Here is a 27,035-nt window from a genome sequence, read left to right as displayed (position 1 = left end):
CTTACCCGTTCTGTATGTTAATTTGAAATCGTAATTTGAAAGAGAAGCGACCCATCTATGTCCGACGGCGTCTAACTTAGCTCGATCAAAAACGTATGTCAATGGATTATTATCCGTTTTGACTTCAAATTTACTGCCATACAGATACTCGTGGAACTTATCGGTCACCGCCCATTTAAGAGCTAGAAATTCTCTTTTATGGGTCGGGTAAAGTCTCTCTGCTCCACGTAGGCTACGGCTGGCATAGGCAATTACTCTGTCAATGCCCTCCTGTGTCTGATAAAGAACCGCTCCTAAACCATCGTTACTGGCGTCAATATGCACAGTAAACGGAAGTTTATAATCAGCGTAAGCTAATATAGGAGGTGAGGTTAACTTATCAATTACCTTATCCATAGCTTCCTGTTGAGCCTCGTTCCAGAACCACCTGGTTGGTGCCTTTTTCCGTCTTACCGTACTTACCTTCTTCTTCTGTGTCGAATGACCAATCAATAGATCGTTTAAAGGTTTAACGATCTTTGCATAATCCTGAATGAAACGTCTATAATATGAAGTAAATCCGAGAAACTTTCTTAGATCCTTCACATTCCTAATAGTGGGCCAGTTTTTCACAACAGAGGTCTTTTCTGGATCTGTTTTGATACCCTCATTGGATACAATAAAACCCAGATATTTGATCTCTCTCTTGAAAAACTCACACTTCTTACCTTTTAACTTCAGGTTGTGCTCCTTCAGCTTAGAGAAAACGGATTCTAACCTCCTGAAATGCTCTTCTTCTGTCTTCGAATAAATGATAATATCATCTAAATAAATCAGACATTCTCTTAAATGTAGCTCACCCATACATCGTTCCATAAGCCTTTGGAAGGTAGAACATGCATTGGTGAGACCAAATGGTAATCTGTTGCATTCATAGAACCCTAACGGGCCTAAATTGAATGCTGTTTTCTGTTTGTCTGATTCTTTAACCCCGCACTGCCAGTAGGCTGAACGAAGGTCTAATTTAGAATAATACCTTGCCCCTGCTAGGCAATCTAACGTGTCATCTATCCTCGGCAAACCTCTTTCGTCTTTTATAGTCTTTTTATTGACCCTCCTAAAGTCAATGCAAAAACGAAGTGAACCATCAGGCTTACGTACTAATACCACATTACTAGAGTATGGACTATATGACTCTCGTATAGCCCCTGCTTCTAACATCTCTCTAATGTGCTCTCTTACCTCTTCAAACATTGAAGGTGGTATCCTCCTATATGGTTCTCTAAATGCCTTCTCATCTGTGAGATGTATCTCGTGCTCAACTAGGGTGGTAAAACCTAAATCAGTAGGACCAGTCGAAAATACGGACTTCCAATCACAGATAAGATTTTCCAACTTACTTTTTGTTTCTGGTGTCACCTCTGTCAACTCAACACCTATATTCTTTAATATCTTACCTTTATCACATTCATCACTCGCCTTTTCACCTGTTTCTTCAACTGAACTATCTAAAGCAGCATGACGTACAATCTTTACCTCATTCAATCCACAAAGAACACTTTTAGGCTTCACATATATTACCTTGGTTGACATATTAAATATCCTAACTGGTATCCTGTTTGTACCAGTAGACTTCAGGTTAACTACTCTTGGACATACCCCTAAACTACTCTGATTATCATCAACACATTCGGTAACTGCCGTCTGTATACTAGACTTTGCCTTACACAACCCTGTAACAGTCATGCTGGACATGGGGCTTACCTTAATAGGTCGTTTATTTGTGGACTTTACAAGACTCACAATACTAGAGTCCATAGCTGAAAATGCTGTATCCCATTCATGTGGTATATTTACCTCAGAATCACTTGTTAAAGTGGACTTCATAGGCCTTAATACGTTTGTACCTATTATAATAGGAACAGATCTATTATAATCTGTCTCGGGTACAACTAATAATGGGACCATCATAGGTTCAGTATGAAATGGTGCCTTTATATTTACCTCAACATACCCAAGGTATGGCAACTGTGAACCCTCAGCTACTCGTACTGAGAGAATAAACTCATTTAAAGTCTTTATCGTGGGGACTGTGTGGAACGATCTTAATGTAGGTTCACTAATAGTAGACACCATAGATCCACTATCTATCAAAGACTTACATTTTTTTCCGTTCACATAAACATGTGTTTCATTTGCCTTACCGACCATTCTATCTAACAAAGTAGTTTTAGGCTTACTTACAATATCATCTGTAGATTTAACTAACGTAGGACTATGCTTGGCAGCAACGAGTTTAGAATCTCCAATTCGTCCTTCATTGGAGACTCCTATTCGTTTAAATCGCCATTAGCATTTTGTCGTGAATTTCCAGACTGATTATTGTAAGTATTCCTATTACCACCGCGACCTCTCTGATTCTGATATCCTCGACCTCGACCATAACTCCGCGAATAATTTCCACGTCCAGAACCAGTGGAATATCCCGGGTTAGACTGACCATGATTATCTGTTACCTTATTTGTCTCTTTTGGTGTTTTGTTTTCTAAAGTTTCTAATCTCTTACCCATACGGTCAATTTTTTTCAATATATCGTCAAGCTTGACCGAGTCGGTAGAAATAGGCTGATGTTGCACAGTGCTAACAGCTTTTTCAGAATTTGCCAATTCAAGCTCTATAGCTCTGATTTCCTTCCTAAGCTGATCAAAATCCTTAACTGTGTCAAATTTATACCTACTTGAATTTTTAAGAAGTGGGTCTCTTATTTCTGACCAAAACTTAGATCGGAGCATCTCATTCTTAGTATCGAAACTAATATCACCTTTTTCAACAGCAGGTTGAATTATTGACTCTAAAGTCATACCAAAATCAGCTACTGATTGAGAAGGTTGTTGAGTCTCCTTATAAAACTTCTCAAGTAAAGCCTCACTGGTATAAACATTACCATACACACCCTCTAACTTTTCAAGTATCTGCTGAGGAGAAGCATCCTCAGGTAATGACAACAACAAACTCCGAGCTTTACCCTTCAATGAACCCCTAACAGACTGTAATATGACCGGGTCAGAAAAATTTCCCTCTCGTAAAACGCATTTCACCTCAAACATCCAAACATCAAATGTCGCTTCACTCTTAGCTTCTCCCGAAAAAATAGGAAACTTGGGCCTCTGAAAAGCACTATAACTAGTCGACACATCGCCAAAAAATGACTTTCCCCTGACACCACTAGTATGTAAAAAACTAGACTTTCTAATCGGTGGAGGGGGAGGGGGCCTTGGGGGTGGTTCACTCTCAATTTTAACCTTAGGGGTACTATGTCTAAGTTCATGACCCTTTATAACTTTATAATCAGTGTGTGTATGTAAGAACTTAATCATCTTATCTATTTGTGCTTTAGACATACTCTCAGATAAATCATCTTCGATCTCTTTTTCTAAGTCTTTTTCACTAGCCATGATGTTAACTATATTATACTCAAACTGTACTGGCTGTATTTGAATAGAACTCTCAGTTCTATACCACAAAAATGTAACGGTACTGAGACAATACAAACATATACACAAATACAAGGACAAAACAACGAATAATGATAATGATGAAATGAGCATGAATAATGAAATGACTACTCACCCTTTACATGTCAAAGGTCAAAGTGCAAAAGAATTTTACGATCGTGCAGGTATTTTCTGAGTGCTGTGCTATAGTAGTTATATTCTGAAAAATATATTTGAGGAATTAACAATAAGGAAACATGTTCACAATTCAATTTCAAAACATATATATGAATTAAAATATTTTCATTTTCAAATCAATGTATTTACTTTACTGTTCATGTAAATAAATAAATATATTTCAATTGTCTGTATCAAAGAAAACACACAGTTCTAACTTCAGTTTACATTTAACTTTATCACGTGCTATGTCAATTTCGGGTTGATCCTCATCAAGGTGTATAGTAAGTAGTCGAAATCAATCCTACGGTTGAGTAGATTCGTAGTACAAACGAACTAATAAATGAAGTTCACTTCATAATCAATACATAATAACGGATATACTAATAAGCACATCATATGTAGTATTCGCCAACTTGCTTTGTTAGATTGAAACATTTTCACATGAAACTAACATTCACTTCAAACTAATTGAACGATTCACAAAACTTGTGTTGCTAGATTTAAACATTTTCACATGAGACTAACATTCATTTCAAACTAATTGAACGATTCACAAAATCTTTCTCTAAAGGTATGCGCTAAACACTTAAGAAATTAGACGTTGGCGTACCTTGTCACACGAAGCATGTTTGAAATATTACCCTCCATAAAATATATGTTCAAGCCGGCATTAATAATTCTCCGTCAAACGGTTTTCGTAGTTTTCGTATATAAACTGCCTTAAACTGCTAACAGGAATGTGGAGGAAATTTGTCGTTGACAGGCTATAACCAGATAACCAGTTTTCTTTATGGCTCTCTATAATTTCTGACAACGGACTGTTATTGTAATGGTTTGGTGTACAACGTAAAAATGGATTGCTTTAATCTCGGTGGAACCTCCATTTTGTCACAGGGTCATTTGGCCACATGGTTTTATTCTATTTGGGCTGATAAGTGACTAGTATAAGCTTTCCAATATTTTATTCACACTGAAAATACATTAATAAATGAATTACAATTATGTAATTAAAAGTTTCCTTATAATTTGGACCGTGAATTTGACAGGCAAAACATGCAATAAAAGGCCTTTAAAAGTGAAAATGTGCTTACCTGAAAATAGGGAAAAAGTTATAGATCCCGCAGCTCTAATGTGCTGAGTAAGTGTGAATACCCGTATTTTTACGGGTAGACAGTATATATAGTACAGACAATTTGTGGCGGGATTACATGCATTAAATTATCGTGCAGAAAGTATAGTGAAAGTCTATTGTCATAGTCTGTCAATGAATGAATGAATGAATGAATGAATGAATGAATGCGTAAATGATAGTAAATCATAGTAAATCGAAATCAGTATAGTATTTCTCTTTCTTTATTCAGCTGATAATTTGTTACGGTGACAGTAACATTATTATATTTTCTTTGTTTACAATAGTAGTATGTAAAGATGAAAAATAAAAGGATGTGTTTTGATTGTGCCATAATTTTAATTTACTATACTATATTATATACACTTAGTTTACATATTTACTATCAATTATTAATACATTTATGCATTCAATCATTGACGAACAGTCCCAAACCGACTATAGTCTATACTGTTCTCCACAAATTAATCATGCATGCAGTCTTGCCATATTTTCCGGTACTATATATAATGTGTTACTTGCGCACTAAAGCGAGTTTTCACACTTAAGCATCCATAACATAGCAGTGAGATTTGTAACTTTCTCCCCGTTTCTGGTAGGCACATTTATTTTCATAGGCATGTTTTTCACATTATTTTTACAGTTCAAATTCATTTTTTGTACAGTTCAAATTCAATTGAAACTTCAAGATAACTTTCGAAAACAATATCTGACAGTTTTGTATTTTCAATGCGAATAAAAGTTGGTTTGCAAAACATGACCGTCATTTATATCTAGGTCTTATTAAGAAGAAGTGACGGTAACCACTTATCCCATAAACGTTGACAATGAGACAACTTTCTTTTAGACACAAAAATTATGATGAATTAATCAAGTTTAGGTCAGCGCATGCCTTAAACAATGAGAAAAACACACAAACTGCATGAAAGCAAGCTATAACAGGGCCCTAAATTATATATGTAAAACAATTCAAACAAGAAAACTACCTGCCTATTTTATGTTCAAAACGCATATGGTATAAAGCAACCAGAGACAGCCATGGAATTACAAGCGTCTGATTCGGGAATGGACTGAGTCAAAGTGTTGTCGCTGACACAAACAGTACAACAAAAGTACAAATAATAAAGAATGATGAAAAAACCTTAACTCGTCCGATAACAGAGCCTGTATAGTAAATGCGCGATGTGTGTCAAAACTTGTATCATAGTTAAAATTATCCCTTAAATATAATAAATATACATGTATTCGCAGTTTACTATGAAGTCCACTATCACTGAACTAGTATAAATATTTATTAAGGGGCCAGCTAAAGGACGCCACCGGATGCGGGAGTTTCTCGCTTCATTGAAGACCCATTGTGGCCTTCGGCTGTTTTCTGCTCTACGGTCGGGTTGTTGTCGCTTGGAATTTGTATGAACTTTTCATGTTGATAGACATTTTTAAATAATACGTCCACTTTGAAATAAACTGAATCCGTCTGTCCGTATATATTGTCAAAATATATTGACCAACATCAGTGTCCGATCATCATAACACAACGGCGACAGTACAGACTCGTTTTTTTTTTAGTAATGTTAACAAAATAATTATTATTGAATTTTGTCGATGACCTGAGACTATTATACTATTATACTAATTTGTACATAGCAGTATAGTTACAATAAGGGATACAACAATTATTTTAATGCATGGTAGTTGTAATCCTACATTCATTTTCTATGTTGATTATGCATGCATATACAGTTGTCTTATTATCAACGTTTATCCTTAAGAAGATTTATTTTTAACGATTGTAGAAAAGATTACATACATAATTATAATGATTAGATTACTTATAAAGGTGTCCATCCTTTTGTGCGAGAAAATCACATATCCATTGTGTGTTTCGATTTTTAAGACCGTAAACTTTAATTTCAAGTTTAAACATGTTCAACATATTTTCCCATAACTCATATAGAAAACGCATATTTAGAGAGCTTTAATCTGAATATATTGTTAAAAAAATTCGGAATGCAAAGTAAATTAAAATATTTGTGTTCTATAAGAGTAGAAATTCAAGTTTTTGCTTATTATTTATTTGAATCTGAGACTCATATAAATAATAAGCCGTTGTCCGGTGAACGAATTTGTTTTCCAACGACCCACAAAACTCCTTTTGAACGCTGAAGTTAAATAATCAATTATAACGTAATGCGATTATGATTTTTTTTTATTTGACCGAACCGGGTTATGCATTTTGAAATCTATGACGAAACCGGGTTGTATACATTGACGAAACCGGCCAGTTCCATTTTGACATGACCCATTTCTTTCGTTCCATACACAGAAATACAATTATGGAGATGCTCATAATAACTAAGTTTGCAATCTCTGGTGTCAATATCTATCTTCCCGTGTCTTTCTTTCCGTACAATGTGAACAATTTAACGAGAAATTAAATAATTTCGAGGCAAGGTTCACTCAATTCGTCATTTTGACATACATTTTGACTTATTTCTCCGTTAATATAGAACGGTTGTAGAAAATCAATCTAGTTGGGATGATCAACGATTATCTTTAATTCTACAGTATATCAAACAAGTGAAAACAGTAAGAAAACAAACAAGACGAAACATGATTAAACTGAAGTGAAACACGCATATGAATAAGGAATGAAAGGGTTTTTCATTCAATTTTATCGATTAGAGAGAAACAACGTACGGATGAAATCTTTTAACAAAGTGACTGACGAAACGACTTGCTATATACAGTTGAATTATTTTAAATCAACTTTAAATCAAAACATCTGAGTATAAATTATTTTTATCCAAAAGTAAAATAACAAAAATACTGAACTCCGAGGAAAATTCAAATCGGAAAGTCCCTAATTAAAAATAGCAAAATCAAATGAAAACACACATCAAACGAATGTACAACAACTGTCATATACCTGACTTGGTACAGACATTCTCAAATGTAGAAAATGGTGGATAAAACTGGTTTTATGGCGCTAAACCTCTCACTTATATGACAGTCGCATCAAATTCATGATGGGGTTGGGCTGAAAAACCTTAATTGAACATTTTATAAGCAGCCACTTTACAGAAAATTTAATGTTTAACTGTGACTGAATACATGTATCAATAATTTTCCTACAGAAACTACAAACGATTAAATTAAATCTTTCCCTGTTTATTTTATATCTATTTAGCACAAAAGGAGGAATCAGGCTGAATAAAATAGTACAATGCAATACTCTTACAAAATCTACAAATATTGTGATTTGTTTTAGGTGTTGGGTTTTTTTTTTTAGAAAACAAACAAGTGACAGAAGATTTTCGCAAATTTATTGTTTTCTCGTAAAGATATAAAATCAAATATGTCAAAATGATAAAATGTTGTAATAAATCATCTAGAACAGCTATTTTCAATGACATTTAAAAAAAAAAACCAAGAATACTACGAAACAAGATAACCTGAAATTTGTACGTGTACAAAAATTGTTATTAATGTTCCAGACCAAACGAGAATTTGGACTGTACACGTACGGTCTGAAACGTATGCGTACTTTTTTAGAAATACGCATACGGTCAGACTGTACGCGTACGGTCTGTCCAATTTTAAGATGTCGGTCAAGTTTATTAGATATATACATATGTGTATTACAAATCAACATAACTGAAAGCTCTAATGAAGTTAAAGTTTAATTGTAAATGAAATAAAAAAAAAAAGTTCCGTTAATTTAATCTGTTAAGTTTGTATTTAGCATGTCATTAATACATAAGATTTGATAATGCTCACTGAAGTTATCGGAGGTAAACATAATGAAGGAAGAACAGATTTTAGATTATTCGATATTGCCAAACCTTTAGTATGTTTTTCTTTATGAAAGGGATTTTGAATAAATAAGCATATTCACCTACGGAAAAGTATATTCACAGCGCATAACGTCGCGTGCTTTTACGTGTATAATTTGTTGAAAAATAAATATGGTCCACCCGTCGTAGACCGTACGAGTATACTCATCTGGTCCGACCGTACGCATATTTTGATCTTTCGAAATTCTTCAGGGCAGACGATTGTTTAAATTGTTCGTTAATTGTATTAATTTCAAGAAATTTCACCGTGATCATTCCAAAAAATGAAAAAAAAACTTTCAAACGAATTATCATTTATTTCTGAACGATCTATACCATCGAACACTGTATACAGGATACGACAGATGCAGTTATGTCTGTTACATATCTAGCACTGAATTAAAAAATTGGCAATGTTTTTTGCTTAAGATCAAAACTTTACTACGAAATTGATGATTTCAACAATTGCATATCCAATTACAGTGTGTGTGTATGCAATTACATGTGCCAATGGACAACGTATTCTAGTGTATGCATTTTGTATCATGATTTCCCTTTAAAGAATTGCTGCTTACGAGAATGATTTTATACCAAGACACATAATGAGTTTGAAATCATCCTTTCAAATATTGTACGGGCGCAAACACGAATTAGTTGACCGTTATGGAAAATCTGTTTTACAGATGACGTCAGTAATGTTTTAATTGTCGTTACCACCATCCTGTCCGCTTCTCCTATAATGTTACCTACTGATAGACACTAATTACATTAATTTCCGGGATTGTACTCATCCCCGTATAAGGATAAATTTGATAAGAATACATGAGATGTGGGATACATATCAGCCAGATAGGAATCCCCAAATACAAGTTCAAAAGGGTCATCTGTTACTGTAATATCTACAATTGCCCTGCTGTTTACTTAGTATAGTATTTCTTATACATGATATGAGGTTGTACACCTGCTAATCAAATATCTAATGTGGTTGATTTTCTCAAACAAAAATATAGACTTCGATATTTTGTATTTCGAAACTGCTTTTAATTTCCATCCATCTGAAATGGAACAACCATAACCATATTAATTTTCATTGGTGACATTGCAAAACGACACCAAATAGAACCCTTTCGCTTTATAAATAGATGATTGAACTTTAAAAGCTATATTTTATTATCAATGACTGGGTTAAGTCCTTGGTTTCACCTGATTTTTTTTTTGTTGAATTTGGAAATTTTCCAAAGGACAGACCGACTGACTTACATTTCTTTTTAATAACTGATTAACATGAGTTGCGATTAATTTTTGAAGGTCAATTTTAACTAATGAGTTAAAACAAAAGTTCAATAATAAAGGATTATTTCGCTGTAATTTAAGAAATGTGTTTGCATGTATTTATTTTGAGATTGTAAAATAAAAAACAAAACTGCAAGATTAGTTATACATTGTCAGCAAACGCTACATGCAAATAATGCTATCAAAATTGTAAATGTCATGTTATTTCCAACACTCAGCCCGTTTCACATTTATAGGAACGATATCATACAAATTTATGAATTTACAGTAGTCTTAATAACTTTGTCAATGCTATCTCCCTGCTGACATTATAATAACTCTATAAAAAAATGTACAAACTACTAAATTTATATCTTTACCATTTGTTTTGTATGAATTAAGCAAATAAGGAAGAAGGAAAAAGATTTGATTTTATAGTTATACTTCAAACTATATAATACCTTGAAATAATATGATATGTTTTATTTGTTGGGAACATAATTTTGTTTCTCTTAGGTTAGGAACATATGCCGGAAGTGTTTTTACGTCTGTTATCTTGAGAATATGTGTGACACAAATGACCTAGCACATGTCCAAGTCTTTCGTTTTCTAGTTGTGTGTCTCCTTTTGAACTTGTTTGGTTTTTTTGTCTTTTTTCGTTTTTTTTTTTTGTTTGCCATTGCGTTGTGAGTTCTCTCTACTGATTAGTTTGATTTTCCCCTTTGGGATCTTCTGCATCTTACATTCCAATTGATGTAGTCAGTCTCCAATTCTGTTCCTCAATTATGAAAAGTATGATAACAAAAATACTCCAAGGAACAACAAAAATACTCCAAGGAACATTCAAACGGAAAGGCTCTTATCAAAAGGCATTATCAAAAGCTCAAAAACATCAAACGAATGAAAAACAACTGCCATGACTCGGTTCAGGCATTTTCTTATATATCAAAATATTATATTATACCTGGTAAGATTTAACAACGAATGCATAATTACCATGAACAACACGACGGTACCATATATGAATCGGTATATCTCACCCTTCTGGAGCACCTGGCCTCACGGTCATAAAACTTTCGAGCTTGATTTTTGTACTCAGACTCGAAAATCAACCAATCAAATTGCTGGATTTCATGTTTCGAGCTCCAAGCACTGAGCAAAGTTTTATGCCTTCAAGGCCAGATATCATCTAACTGTTAGTGATGTTGTTGTTGTTCAGTCTTGTAGACTATTTATGTAGTGTTTAATAGTCAGTTGTTCGTCTTTTCGTCCTTGCACAACTAGTAAATATTATATTGACCGAAAGCACAGTTAATATTTAGTTCTTTCTATCAGAACAATAAATACTGATTTTAAAAAATCCCATCTCCGTTTTCTCAATGATAATTTTTTACAGTGCATTTTACTATTTATGAGACAAATTATAGAAAATTAAAACTGTGTAAAATGTTAAAGGGGTCTTTAATTCAGGTTTACAGTTTCAGTCACACTAAGAGAAACTGCATGTACTCCAAGATGAACTCATTCTGTTAAAACTTGAAGCACTTGATGCGTAGCCAAAGACTGATCTTGGTTCTTAATATTGAGGATAATGACATATACATATCCATTTTTTTAAGGATACCACTTAATTCTACACTTCGTACATTTTGCATTCACCATCCCCAACAGGTTGGCGATACGACGTGTGTGTGTCTCAACTCACTAGCGACAAGTAATTGCAATCTCACATCGTTTGATATCAACAAGAATGTGTCCCATAATGCATGCATAGCAAGAATAATCAAATCTCGCTTTTTTGCAGTTCATGCGATTCCCTTCGTTTTATTTTTTACCTTTATTTGTGTCTTCAAAATATATTCATGATATTTTATTATCGGTAAACTTTTGTTCCCTAAATACAAATGTATACCCCTCAGTTATATTACATTTCATAAATTAAATAAACCATCCATTCGAGAGAAATTTATGTATTACTGAAAATTATTACACCAGGGTTTTCGATATCACAAACTAGTCAAAACTTTTACTAAATTTTATTATCGGTATAAAGAAATATTTCATTAATATAACCCAACATGCAGACATCTTATACGTTCAGGTATTTCATATCCAATCTTTTATGGTAATATCCTTTACAAAGCACAAAAATTTCAGTATTCTTCTCAAAAGCTTACAAAACCTTTAAACAGACTTATTAGGAAGGGATATAGTTACGATACTGTTGTCAGGTCATTACAGATTGCATATGTTGGCTTTAATATTGATTCACTTATAGGGTCTTGCATCGAAACTAAACACATTTATTTAAAAAAAAACAGTTGTTGGCATGAAACGAGTTTTGTTCTTTTCATATATTTTATGATACTAGTAGAATGATACTAAATCCCTAACGGGAGGGATTGTGCCTGATATTCATATGATGAAGACATAATCTTTTAATCTGTTAGATTGAGGTCTGGAGCTGGCATGTCAGTTAACTGCTAGTAGTCTGTTGTTATTTATGTATTATTGTCATTTTATTTATTTTCTTTTGTTACATCTTCTGACATCGGACTCGGACTTTAACTTTAAACTGAATTTTAATTTGCGTATTGTTATGCGTTTACTTTTCTACATTGGCTAGAGGTATAGTGGGAGGGTTTAGATCTCATAAACATGTTTAACCCCGCCGCAATTTTGCGCCTGTCTCAAGTCAGGAGCCTCTGGCCTTTGTTAGTCTTGTATGATTTTTAATTTTAGTTTCTTGTGTATAATTCGGAGTTTAGTATGACGTCCATTATCACTGTACTAGTATACATATTTTTAAGGCGCCAGCTGAAGGACGCCTACGGGTGCGGGAGTTTCTCGCTACATTGCAATTGAAGACCCGTTGGTGGCCTTCAGCTGTTGTCTGCTCTATGGTCGGGTTGTTGTCGCTTTGACACCTTTCCCATTTCCTTTCTCAATTTTATTGCAACAACGAACCTCAAAAAGATGATAAAAATGGCATCATACATGTTTTCACTTTCTTAAAGCTATATAGTTCCAAAAATGTATTTCTCTTAAAATGTTTGATCACGGTATTCCTTTTTAAATGTTTCTTATCTCGTGTTTATCGCATGTATTGGCTCGATACAGTTTTTAAATGCTCATGGTGAGACCAATTCACGTAGAAATTGATCTGTATGGACCACCTTACGACTGTCAACAATGAGCAAAATTCATACCTTATAACATGATATAGAATGCCCTGAAATGGAAAGTGTAAAACAATTCAAACAAGAAACTAAAGGCTTGGTTTAAGTACAAAGCAATACACGAAAAACAACACACGACAACCACTGTATTACATGCTCTTGACTGGAGATGCATACACAGAATTTTTTGGCGGGTAACACATTTTAGCGGGCGCGAAATCCTCCCTTAACTATGACAGTAGTGCGACAGCACTACACCAATATCATTATTAAGACAAGTAAATAAGACTGGTTTGAACCAAACCTCCAACGAAGCCCAGCAGATTTCGTTAAGATAAGAAAAATGTGTATAGTTTACACATGCTAAATAAATGAAGAATATTCTAGTATCGTTTTAATATAAAAGACATCATAGATAGGTTTCTGGTTTAGATACGTTTTTAAAGAAGTTCTATTTTTATTCCGTAAAAAGAAATTGTTAATAAGAAATATTCTTTTACATACTTGGTATGCGTTTACTTGCAGCATCTATATGATTTTAAAGAAAAATATTAATATACATTAAATAAAACAAAAAAAAACATGATTTCATTGCGAATTCAGTCATAAAGATTAAGTTCAGACAGTCGTATATTTGCACTTGTTAAGTTGTCTTCATCAAACGAAGATGCTGCTTGCAAACACAATCTTGCTCTCTTTGTGTCACCGAGCATCTTAAAAGCTATGCCAATATATATAAGATTATGCAGAAAAATAAAGTAGTTGTTTTCCATTTTAATATAACAATTGTTATGTTGGTCTATTAACTCGCGCATAAAATGAATGCATGTCGGAAAGACCTTCAAATGGTAGCCACATAGAAAACCGAGGAAATGTGCAAATGGTTTAGGAGGAATAACAATTTCTCGGTAGTGGACATCCAGTTGTAGTTCTATTGGTATTATCAAGGATCTTGCAGGAAAAAGTAGAATATTCGTTGTCAATGTTTGCAAGTATTTTATAAGCTTTTCGTTTCCAATCTCTTTCAATGCATTTATCTGGTACACGTTCAAAATTCTCTTAGAAAAAAATGGCTCAAATTGAATTTTGTCGTCTGTAAACTTCAACAAAGCGTGATTTATTATAGATAAGGATGTCAAGTAATATGTTCGTTCATAAAAGAAAGAGGCCAACATCATCCACCCAGTCACTGCATCTGAATGTAACCCTATAAGTAGATGACTGATAATATTTTTATACTTGATATATTTTTGTTTGTTTGACCCCTGAGGAATTTGTGAACATTGTGGTACAATCTGATGTGCACGTGACAGAAAAAATGTAAAAATATCTTTAGACATTTCACTTCTAGAATAATGAAGTAATGTGCACAAGAGCAAATGTTTATTTTGTTCCGCTGCATACATACCACAAGAAAAGTTTTCTCTTATTTCATTGACTAATCGTGCATTATGACTTAATGATTGGTTGATTTCAGATGGACAGTTTTGATAAAATTTAAGTGTCTCACTAGAGAACAAACATTGTACTCCTTGTTGATATGAAATTTTAAGTAGATTGCACAATTTGTTCCTATTAATTCCATTGAACCGTAAGTGGAACAAATTTTTTTCTGGAATAAAATAATGTGACAATATGTCATAGTCTACACAGTACAACAGTTTTTGTATACATGCTTGAAAACACAGAATAATATTATCCGGTCTCCATTTTGACGAGTCGGACTCTTCTAAGATCCAAAACATGAGTGTTTTTATAAAATAAGAACAAAGCAAACCTTTCAGACATTTGTCATTGTCAATTATTTCTTTCAGGAAAATTTTTAACAGCGCATAACACAACAGTTGTGTATGGTTGAAAGAAAATATTAGATTTTTTTCCGCTACAGAATATGATATTCTCCATTCAATATGTTCATTAATTGATTCTTTGACGCCTACTGGTACAAACAAAACACCACAAGATATGATTTTTGAAATAACATCAGGCGTAGGCCATTTTCCACGAGATCTTGTTATCCATTGTTCTGAGTGAGATATCCATTTTTCACACTTGAGGCATACCGCTAAATCTAATTGGCCTAATTCGTCCGTTAAACATGGGCCATGTATTTGGTTAATATGTTTAGATTTTCTAGAACAGATATCAAGTTGTATTTCTTTAAACATTTTGCTGGAAAACACTCTCCCTTTGTGGTCATCGTATGCTAGTTTATCAGAAATACATAAAGGGGTACAATTACATAAAATTCTTAGTTTAGTAAAACATGGCTGCGTGTCTTCTGTGTCCATCACCAAAGTGAACTTTTTTTTCTTATTTTTAAGACGAATTTCATTAAAACTTTCATACACTACAATCTGACAATTTATAATCATGATATCAACATCACTACCTTTTAAATGCAGTCCTTCACCGTTACTCCCACTTCTGAATTGATTGAAACATACATTTCCCATATCACAAACAATAGAAGTAATTCTTCTAGCTTTAACATCCTCTTCAGAACCAATTTTTTGACACAAGTATTCGTAAAAGCGTAATGAATCTTCTCTTTTTCGTGACATTTGTTTGTTATAGTATAAAAAGTTGTAAAATCTAAAAAAAAAAAAAAAATCAATGATATGTAATTGTATTTGTCCTCTCAAGCTTATAACTACTATCTCACAGTTTAATAGTATATAAAAGAAAAGATACATTTTCGTGGTCTATCTATTTACTTTTTTACATCATTTACATACCTTCTCATATCGTAATGTACAATGAATATTGTTTTTTTTTATCATCTATCTAACCGTACTTCAATTTACAGCATGTGCATTAAATCTGTGGCAGATTGAGTATTATATAAACAAAAATAACACGCCTCCTACGGTCTAACATTAGGTCTGCATTTTAATATCCCATTTGTTCTTGAAAGAAAGCTCTCCCATCTGTAAAAATTTTACTCGTACTGGTTATGAGTGAAATATTTGTTATTGGATGTTTAGCAAACATCAATTAACCTATCCTGATGCCATTTTTAGTTTCTACAACGAGTCAATTTATATAAAGGCTGAGTCTGATATAATGTTTTTATGAATATTAGAGCACAAAAGCATGGTGTCATTTAGTTAAGAACACCTCATCACAAACAATCGTTTACCTAAATATAAAACATGATTTTAAAGCTTACGATTGAAAATCCGTCCTAAATATGCAAGAATACGTGGACTTTTGGTAATAGCGGTCAAATCATACCATTAAACGAATAAATCTGCAATATTCTGATTCTAAGGGAGGAAATACACCAAGAACAATCCCTTCTTCCTTGTTGATTTATACTATCTTAGATTTATAACAGGAAGACGAAACCAAAGCGATTTATTAAAATGTTAAAGCCCAACACTATAGTGCTTGATCCCACTGATTTTTAATCTCGTACGAGCAATTATTCACCTTGCCAATTCAAATATGTAACTTAAAAAGATAACTTCATGTGCTACTTTTAGAGATAAATGGGGTCGAAATGATAGACATTTACTAAAAATTTGGGTTTCTTGGACATTTCTACCCTTTGGGGCAGACATGCCTAATTTTTTTGTTTCAAAAGATAAACACAAGCAGATTTTTGTAAAAACTTTGAAAGATCTTCTTTGCGTAATTATGCTCTAAATTCTTCGGAGTAATTTTTTTTATTGGATTTTCAATATTTTAGAAGAAGAAAAACCGGCATTTTGTGCTGTATATTTATCTAATTTTAAAAAAAAACTCGGTTGTTTGTAAACAAAAATTATATTACGGTGCAAATAATCTTCATACATAATCAAGCCAAATGATATTAAAAAAAGATGTGTCCATGAACGCCGCATGCGGAAAACAAATTTGACCGTTCATCAGCAGATGCATCGGGATGCTTGTGTACATGCGAACAAACTCCTTATCCGATGTAAAAAAGAACACTATTCGACCAAAGTTAAAGAAGCTGAACACGATCAGAAACAACTCTTTCAACTAAGTAAACACATTATGAGAGAAAAGAAAGAAACAATTCTATCATCGCATAAAGATGAAAAAGACCTTGCTAACAAGTTCTGTCAGTTTTTCGAGAACAAGATTGAAACAATTCGGGCAAATTTAACGCATCTAATAAAAGTTCCATCACTATGTGCGACTTTATGAAATCAGACGAAAAGTTAAACGGTGAACATTTATCATCATTCAAACCAACAACCATTACGGAACTCACGAAGATCATACAATCTGCACCATCAAAACACTGTGAACTAGATCCAATGCCTACCTATTTACTAAAATCTTGTTCAAATGAACTTCTACCGGCAGTGACAAACATTGTTAATTGCTCGTTGTCAGAATCACTGGTGTCATCTTCATTTAAGCAAGCTATCGTTCGACCATTGCTGAAGAAACCAAGTCTAGATCGTGAAGTGTTAAAAAAACTACCGTCCGGTGTCAAACCTTCCGTTTTTGTCGAAGGTCTTCGAAAAAGTTGTTTCATCTCGGCTTGAACACCACATAGAATCGAATAATCTGCACAAAAATCTGCAATCTGCATACCGAGCTCGTCATTCTACAGAAACAGCTCTTCTACGTGTTCACCACGATATAGTTTCTGCACTGGACAAAAAAAGTTGTGTTGTACTTCTGATGCTCGATCTTTTGGCCGCATTTGATGTTATTGACCACAAGATTTTACTAGAACGTCTGAACTATTCTTTCGGTGTCTCTGAAAGCGCCTTATCGTGGATCGAGTCTTACTTGAAAAATAGAACTCAGAGAGTTGCCATTGGCACCAAACAATCTGACGATCGATCTACGTCTTAAATACGGTGTGCCTCAAGGCTCTGTTCTAGGACCAAAGTTATACTGCATGTACTCGAAACCTGTTGGTGAAATATGCAGGCGACATAAAATGCTTTATCACTCGTATGCCGACGACACTCAGGCATATTAAGTGATTAAACCGGAAGGTGATTGGGACGATCTATCCGACCGTTTGAAAGCCTGTCTGTCAGAGATAAGCTATTGGATGACTTCAAATATGCTGAAACTGAATCAGGACAAAACAGAGCTCATCGTTTTTGCCCCTAAACATCGAGTCAAACAGTTATCAAAGTATGAGCTACCCTTCGATGGCACTATTTTAAGTGATGCGAATCTGGGATTGTTCTTTGATAAGACCTTGAGTATGGAACAGCAGGTAACAGCCGTCTCAAAATCATGTTACGACCAGATTCGAACCATCGGAAACATTAGATCGTATATCACCGAAAATGCGTGTAAGACACTAGTCTGCTCTCTTGTCACCTCCAGATTAGACTATGGGAACGCTTTGCTACATAATGTAAACTCTTCCACTATAGCAAGACTGCAACGCGTTCAAAACACAGCAGCTAGACTTATCACAAGAAAAAGGAAGTTTGATTCTATAACACCTGTTCTGATGCAGCTACATTGGCTCCCCGTGCAATACCGATCACATTTTAAACTTTTACTTTACGTTTTTAAAGCATTACACGATAAAGCACCTAAATATTTGGAAGAACTGATTGTACCATACGCTCCTATTAGAACACTTCGGTCAGAAAATGAAGGACTCATAATGAAACCAAGAGATGTCCGCACTAAAACATACGGCGAAAGACGATTCGACCGAGCTGGAGCTACATTGTGGAATGACCTACCAATTCATTTACGTAAAGAACAATCGCTTCCTCGTTTTAAAAAAAGGGTTGAAGACACATATTTTTAGACTGGCGTACTGTGATGTGTAAGACCTGTGATATTTGTTTATTATTCTAAAAGTTTAAGTGATAGGACCTTTTTATTTTTATTTTATTTAAATTTTTAGTTTTAAAGATTTTTTTTTTTTTTATGATATTCATTGTGATATATATTTCCCCTTTAAATGCTCTTAATTTTACATCTTTATTCTATTTAATTTCTGTTTTATTCTTATGTTCATATATATATATATATATATATATATATATATATATATATATATATATATATATATATATATATATTGCTATTATTGTATGCATTGTGATATATATTATCCTTCAATTTTATATGTTAAGCGCTTAAAGTATTATGTTTATTAGATAGGCGCTATATAAAAGCTATGTAATAACAGAGACATGTATTTATATGTCTCTGGTAATAATAATAAATAATGTACTCGTTTTCAATCTTATGATTGTATCTGCTGAAAAAATACTTCTTTTCTAAATATGTCAGTTTGAGATAACGAAAAACAACATTTTACGTAAGCGACGTCATTGCGTTTCGTTTGAATAAATCATAGTGATTATTAAACAGTTAAAGAAATTTTTTGTCAAAAACTTCATAAATATAACAGTCAAGATATGCAAGTTAAAACAACAAACATATGTTCACCAAAGACACCAGTCTTATAGTTTGTACGCCAGACGCGTGTTTCGTCTACAAGAGACTCACAAGTGAAGCTCTATACAAATAATACAGAAAGAATAAGTTAAGTTAAATAATCCGATTACCGCAAAGAAACAGCTTACTAAGGACACTACTTCCTCGTTAAAACTTACAGCAAATGAAATTCAAAATAATTGATTTAGTTTAAAACAACATTCTGTTTGTTCAGATATTTCAATATTCTCAGACAAAATATGTCAGGTACGGTTTCTCTCCCTTCTTTTTACATCAACAAATTCGGTTTTTTTTTCATGAGAGTCTAGTGCACCTGCAACTTTTGAAAATGAAAAGACTCGAGTCCCTATCGACTAATTGTTTGTCCAATTGTACAGAACAATAATCTGCAGAGGTTAATCCTAGTAGACAATAGATGTGCCGATTGTGCGTATATATACTAGTCAACAAAAGAAACGATACACGACTGTGGAATAAAATTTATCAAACAGTATTAAATATAAAACAAAATGAGATACACTATTTTAAAAAGCTTTCATTTTCAATGTATGCACATATGATATAATTACTAAATTAAACGATACTTACCTTGGTTAAAGTTGAAGTTTAATTTGAATTCTATGTAGTCATAGAATCACTGAAGTGATCAGATGAGAAGCACTGCGCAACCGCAACCTCAGTCTTTAAAGATACAAATCTTTTGATGATAAAGCCAAGTGGTACTCTACCAATAGCATATATATATAAGCCCTATCAACTACACAGCTGTAGGGAGGGTGGTGGCATCTGATCACTTCAGTGATTCTATGACTACATAGAATTCAAATTAAACTTCAACTTTAACCAAGGTAAGTATCGTTTAATTTAGTAATTCTATTACGTCATATCACTTCCGCCATCAGATGAGATTTTAAAGCACACTCAAAAAATTTTCAATAGTAACTTTTATATATATAAATGTAAACAAATCAGTTATTCAACACATTTACATCAAAACTATTAGAATTTATAATTCTCTTGTTATAGAAAGTTGCAAAAGTATTCACATTTGTCCAACCCGCTTTACTCATAATATCAGCTAAAGAAACATTGTACAGTTTAGCTTTAGACGTAGCTGCAGATCTCACTGAATGAGCACTAAATTGTCGAGTGTCTATACCCGATTTTTGCAAAACTACTTTAATCCAACGGGAAATAGTGCTGCAAGTAACTGCTTTATGCGGCTTAATGTAACTGATAAGCAACTGCTTAGTGTGAACACGCAAAATTTTAGTACGTTTAATGTATTCTTTCAAAACAGTATATACACACAACCTCCTATCTGGAGGAAAAGCTCTCAGTTTGACATCTGGATTCTTATATCCTGGTCTAGACTGTTTTAATAAAACATCTAAATGAAAAACAAATTCATCCCTCAATTTTTCCATACAGTCAACACTTAAAAACTTCAGTGTTTGTACACGAGTAGCATTTGTTAATGCTATCAACATAACGAGCTTCAACGTTACTTCTTGTAAAGTTAACATATTTACAGGTGAAAGCTTTCTCAAGCAGTTCAAAACTAATGATACATCCCATACACAAATGTTCTTAGATTTTGTAGGTCTAAGATTATAAACTCCTTTCATGAATCTGACTACTAAAGGATGTGCTCCTACAAGGACATTATCTATCACTAAACCTAGTGCAGAAAGAGCAGATCTTGCTGTATTTATGGAACTGTAGCCAAGACCATTTTCATATAAAATAGTCAAATAATCAAGCACTATATTTATAGAAATTTGAACTTCACTAATTTTCCTTTCACGACAGTAAGAAAACCACTTTTTGACAAATACTTTGTACTGTTTTTTAGTGCTTTTTCTCCAAGAGCATAACATGATGCTGGCAGTTTTTGTCGAAATTCCTCTGTCAATAAACTGTTTCCTGATACATGACATATCATTAGATTCAATGTTTTGTTCAATGGATGGACAGTGTCTTTGTAAGGAAGAGTCAGTAGATCTTTCCTTGCTATAACCAGTATGGGTGTATCGATTAACATCTGCATCACCAGAGTAAACCATGCTTGAGTCGGCCATAACGGCGCTACTAAAATAACTGTTGTCTTGTCTTTCAAGATCTTCTGTACACATCTGCCTAGTAAACTGAAAGGAGGAAATAAATAGCATTTAAAGTCACTCCAGTCTATAGAAAAAGCATCTATAAAACTAGCATCAGGGTCAGGTTTCCATGAACAAAACCTTTTCAATTGTGAGTTTAGGCGAGATGCAAATAAATCAATTTGGGGGTCACCCCACAGTTCACATATATCACAAAAAATGTCTTTGTTTAACTGCCATTCAACTTTATCATTGAACTTTCTAGATTCAGCATCAGCAATAGTATTTTCAGTTCCAGCAATGTGGCTAGCAGTGAGCCACACATTGTGTTTCTTTGCCCAAAACCAAATAGATTTTGCAATAGTGTTACAACATATTGACTTAATTCCACCCATTTTATTGACATAGCTTACTGCTGTAGTATTGTCAGTTAATATTTTCACATGTGTAAAACATTTTAATTGAGATTCAAATGATTTCAAACCATACAAAATTGCTAGTAATTCTAAATAATTTATATGATATTTTTGTTCATCAGGGGTCCATCTACCTCCTGTTTTGTTGTCAATAAGTACTGCTCCCCAGCCAGAGAGTGAAGCATCAGTTTGTAAAATAATTTGTGGATTAACTCTGTCCAAAACTCTGGACTGTGTATAAATATTACATGACCACCAAATAATTTCTTTTTTCATTTTATCAGTTATTTCCATATTGACATCAAAATTGCCCTTAGCCATCTTTAAGGCATGTATTTTTTCTATTTCAATATCTCTATAATACAGTTGACCATAATCAACAGCAGAAAAACTTGAGATTATCAAGCCTATATAACTAGCAACTTCTCTTATTTTAGAGATTTGTTTTGAAAGTAATTTTTGACTTTCTTCATGTATCATTTCTTTTTTGTCGAGTGTTAAAGTGACAATCATTTTTTCAGAGTCTATCAAAAACCCTAAAAATTGAATTTTCTTTGTAGGTATAAGAACAGATTTTTTCTCATGTACTATGAATCCCAAATCAGATACCAATTTCACAGTATCTTGGATATTTAGACTACACTCTGCAATTGTATCGCCTATCAATAAAGAATCATCAATATAACCTATATTGATATGACCTGATCTGCGGAGTGTAGCATATACCACTTTCATAAGTTTTGTGAATAAACGTGGTGCACTTGCCAACCCATTTGGTAAGCAAGTATATTGATAAATAGAACCTTTCCAAATAAATCTCAAATATTTTTGATATTGCTCATCAATGGGCACTGAATAATAAGCATGGCGCAGATCGACACTAGCCATGTAACAGTTTTGTTTTATCAAATGCAATGCCATTTCAAAAGTGTCCATTTTAAAATGGTGATACTCTACATGTTCATTTAACTTTTTTAAATTTAGTATCATCCGATATTCACCATTCTTTTTTGGTGTCACAAATATTGGTGAAATATATTCTCCTTCAATAGATTTTACCTTTTCAATTACTTTAATATTCAGTAAATTTTGAATTTCTGCATCTATTATTCTAGTATTATTATCATTTGCTACTATGTTTCTAATAGTTGCTTGATTTTGAATAGGATGTATACCATCAATAAACTCAATGGGACATTTATGAGCAATATCTAAAATATTACTGTCTGAAGTAATTTCTTCCCATTTATTTATATAATTTTTCAATCTACCTGCTACAAAATTTATACTCACAACATCAGGTTTTAATATCTGTATTTGTTGTGAGTCCACCTGGAGTTTTTTGATTCTCCAGTCTTATCTGAGCCTGCACGAGATGCTCTACCACGGCCGATACCTCTACCACGGCCTGTGCCTCTACCAGAGATCCTAAAATACCAAGGTCTACGACCGCCTCTATTAAAGCCACTGTTGAAACCACCCCTTCCTCGGATTTTATTTGATATTCTACTACACTTGCCAATATCATCAACAGTTTTGACCACATCACCACCAAATAGGTTTTTATCATAAGGGACTGTAGCATTCAGCAAATGTCCATATTCACCAATGATATCATACTTCATGAGAGTTCTTCTCATCAAGCATACTAATCTGTTAGCATGCCCCATCAGAGCGAGTGAATCCATACAGTCGTCTAACATATTACTATGCTCAGTACACTCCTCTTTCTCTAACATTAAATCTAGTTTATTAATAACTTTAGCCATGACAGTAGCTGTCTTCACAACTACAGACTGAATAGTTTTCATTTTGTTATCGACTGTTTTAGTCTCGGGACTTAAAATATCCCAAATAACCTGATCAGTTTGAACAGTAACGAGACCGTCACAATTTTGTGGTCTCTGAAGTTTCTCATCTTTCATGAGATCTGAAAATCTCTCAGAAGAAATCCCATTTCTAAAAATATCAGTTATATTATTAGCCAACTGTTCATTAATAGATGGTGCATACTTTTCACCAGACCTAAATTTTTTGCTCATGCTAGCAAATCTTGTCTCTTCACAAGAGTCAGATTTTTGTTTCTTACTAGGGGGTTCATCCCTTTTTTCATTATCTGCTTGGACCTCGTCACAAGCGTCATCATAACAATCAGACTCGTTTTGATTTTCATCATCATATTGATATTCATCATCATAAAGAGCGTCTATTCTCTTGTGCATGTTATCAACCCTACTGTTGGTTTTTACTTGTTCAGATCTTATCTGCTTCAATATATCTAGCATTTCATTGTTATTATTAGCGTCACCACTGACACTACTAGTACTAGACTTTGCTTTAGAAGTGGACGGCGTACTCGAGGAAGGGGGCTTCCCCTGAGAAGCAGACTTGGACGAAGCCTTAGAAGTTTTCGACCTTGTTTTAGTCTCCTTTGGTTTATCAAAGAGTAAAGCATCTTCATCCTCTAATCTTAATTAGTCATCGTCTACACTTGATGCCTTCTTATCAGGCGTTTTCTCTGATTTCTTATCACGAGACTGTATCATGGCGTCCGCCATATTTGTTTACATAATAGTAATCTCAAACCCACACGAGAATGAAAATAATTTCTATAAAAAATTATAAACCAGATTTAATCACATTAAATCTTCAATAAATTTATTAATTGACTTCCTCGAAGTCATATAATTAAATAACAAATCAATTTTCAAGGTTGCAATACGAGGTTACTAACACACGTCAGTCCTCAACGAAAGTTGACAGTACACTGAGGTTGCGGTTGCGCAGTGCTTCTCATCTGATGGCGGAAGTGATATGACGTAATAGAATGAAAATCAAAACTTTTCGGAAAGTATCTAAATTCCGTGTAAACGATCATACACAGCCAATTTTGCATAGGTACTATTTTTGTACTTAAAATCTGTAGTACTGAAAATTTACTTTTGATATTAAGTACTATTTCTTTACTTTAAAATTATTGTACTATTTACGTACCTGTATTTTACAGTACTTGATTTGTACTTAAAATTTTGGTACAGAAATAATACCAACAATATTCCATGTTTGAAAATCATATTTTTAAGAGATTTGAAATAGACATACTATCAAAATGCTGAAAATGTAACTTTGTAACCAAAAATATGTACTTAAATTTTAAAGTACAAATCAAGTACTGTAAAATAAAGGTACCTTAATATTACAATAAATTTAGAGTAACAAAATAGTACTGAATATTAGAAGTAGATTTCCAGTACTACAGATTTTTGGTACAGACATAGGTTCTATGCAAAAGTAGGTGTGTAGGGTGCAAATTAGTTTTGCGGAAAGTTGAATAAAAATCGACACATAATTTTCTAAGTACTAAATAAAATTTCAAATTTGTTTAAAAATATTCAATATGGTAATCAAGTTATGTTCATGTTGTAGCTAATGGGTTGAAATAATTTTTTTCAAATTTTTGGGAAAAAAAGTGTTTTTTTAAATCTCAAAAAAATGCAAAAAAACTCATTTATTTTCGTCTCAAATCAATGCTTTAGATATGAAAACAACACACGGTATATTTTAAACCTTTCAAATTAGTTTTAAAATTGTTACCGTTTTTTTAATTTTACTTTACATGTACATACTGTCTATGGTAAATCAGTTGATAATGTATACATTTTAACGATTTCTTGTGGGCCGAACTTTGCTTAACAAATAAACGAAGAAACTGTATGATTTTTAAAAATAAATTGATGGCAAACATTGTCTTTACCTTTAAATGAGAGGTTGGCATTATTAGTTGAAACTTCTGTTTTTAAAATTGTCGTTTTATGTAAATTTTGTAAAAAAAACAAAAAATCGCTAAAAAACGTCACGAAAGCAAAAAAAAAAACCGGATTTATATTTCCATAATGATTAAGTATTACTACCTTCAATATTGGTCCTATAAACGGAAAACGTTATCTTTAATTTGAAAAAAAGTCGTGTATCGTTTCTTTTGTTGACTAGTATATGTTACAGTGAATTTGTATAATCCGTGGTTATGTTAGAACCCCTGATTTTCAGGCTGATTTTTCAGGGATTATGTAGAATTACTAAATCATTAGTGATTATATAAAATCCCCGTTATTGTCTATATAAATTCTAAAATTTCAATCAATTTATTGGCAATTTCTGTAAACGTTACAAAAGTCTTCTGCTTTTGATTCAATTACAATGCCAATATTAAACAAAATTTTGCCTCAAAAATTATCAGGGTATCTGTTATGATTTTCAATAATCTATTTTTACATGATTGCCAAAACCAAAGAAGAATCAGGTGAGCGACATTGGTTCTTGAGAGCCTTTAGATTTGGTACCTCAGACGTTTGTACGAAAAAATTTATTTCTCTTAGACTTGAAGTAAAATCTGTTTCAATATGTGAAGGACAAAGGTATTTTAAATTTGTATGTTGTGGTAAAAACAGACGTGAATCAAAGAGATGTGCATGACGAAAAGCAGGCCAATCGTGCAATAGTCGATGCCATCCAAATTTAATTTGTAAAAACAGATGATTGTTCTTGAAATATTGTGTATATCATTTTAATATATTGTGCCTAATATTTTAATGTATTGAGGTTAACTTTTTGTTATATTGTGCTTAATATTTTACAATTTTTGTTTAGGTGGATGTTTTATTATGATTTTATATAATGAATTATTTAACTTACTAGACATGAGAAAGTGATTATACATAATCCCTGAAAATTTTAGTGCTTTTATATAATCTCTAAACTGTCAGTGATTCTACATAATCCTTGAAAATTTTAGGGATTCTACATAATCACTGATTATACAAATTCACTGTAACACATATCGGGCCCACACATATACATATTCAAAAAAAATCTCTGTCAATACAAATTGTCAATTTCTGTAAGTTTTCGAGCATGCCAAGAAATCCTCCCTAAAAAATACGGTTGACCTCCTATGGCACCTAATAGCAGTTAAATATTTGATTTCATTCAACAAAATTATTTATGACCTGCATGTACGTGTTGCTTACAACACGACCATAT

At 33.1% G+C, this 27,035-nt stretch overlaps 2 protein-coding genes across 2 annotated transcripts; one reads left to right on the top strand and one right to left on the bottom strand.

The window, feature by feature from the left end:
* Nucleotides 1-18,107: 18,107 nt before the first annotated feature.
* Nucleotides 18,108-18,818, top strand: LOC139497545 (uncharacterized). The gene has a single exon (XM_071285773.1). The coding sequence runs from the start codon at nucleotides 18,108-18,110 to the stop codon at nucleotides 18,816-18,818; it is 711 nt and encodes a 236-aa protein (XP_071141874.1).
* Nucleotides 18,819-21,248: 2,430 nt separating this feature from the next.
* LOC139497544 (uncharacterized) lies at nucleotides 21,249-22,730 on the bottom strand. Its single transcript, XM_071285772.1, has one exon. The coding sequence runs from the start codon at nucleotides 22,728-22,730 to the stop codon at nucleotides 21,249-21,251; it is 1,482 nt and encodes a 493-aa protein (XP_071141873.1).
* Between the last annotated feature and the right edge of the window lie 4,305 nt (nucleotides 22,731-27,035).

The sequence above is a fragment of the Mytilus edulis genome, chromosome 12, assembly GCF_963676685.1.
Source record: "Mytilus edulis chromosome 12, xbMytEdul2.2, whole genome shotgun sequence".
NCBI classification, from domain to species: Eukaryota; Metazoa; Mollusca; class Bivalvia; order Mytilida; family Mytilidae; genus Mytilus; species Mytilus edulis.
This window is presented reverse-complemented; position numbering and strand designations above follow the sequence as displayed.

What these genes read in the sequence shown, in the direction of transcription:
- LOC139497544 (XM_071285772.1), bottom strand. Translation starts at nt 22,730, where the DNA reads ATGAAAGTGGTATATGCTACACTCCGCAGATCAGGTCATATCAATATA.
- LOC139497545 (XM_071285773.1), top strand. Translation starts at nt 18,108, where the DNA reads ATGCTGAAACTGAATCAGGACAAAACAGAGCTCATCGTTTTTGCCCCT.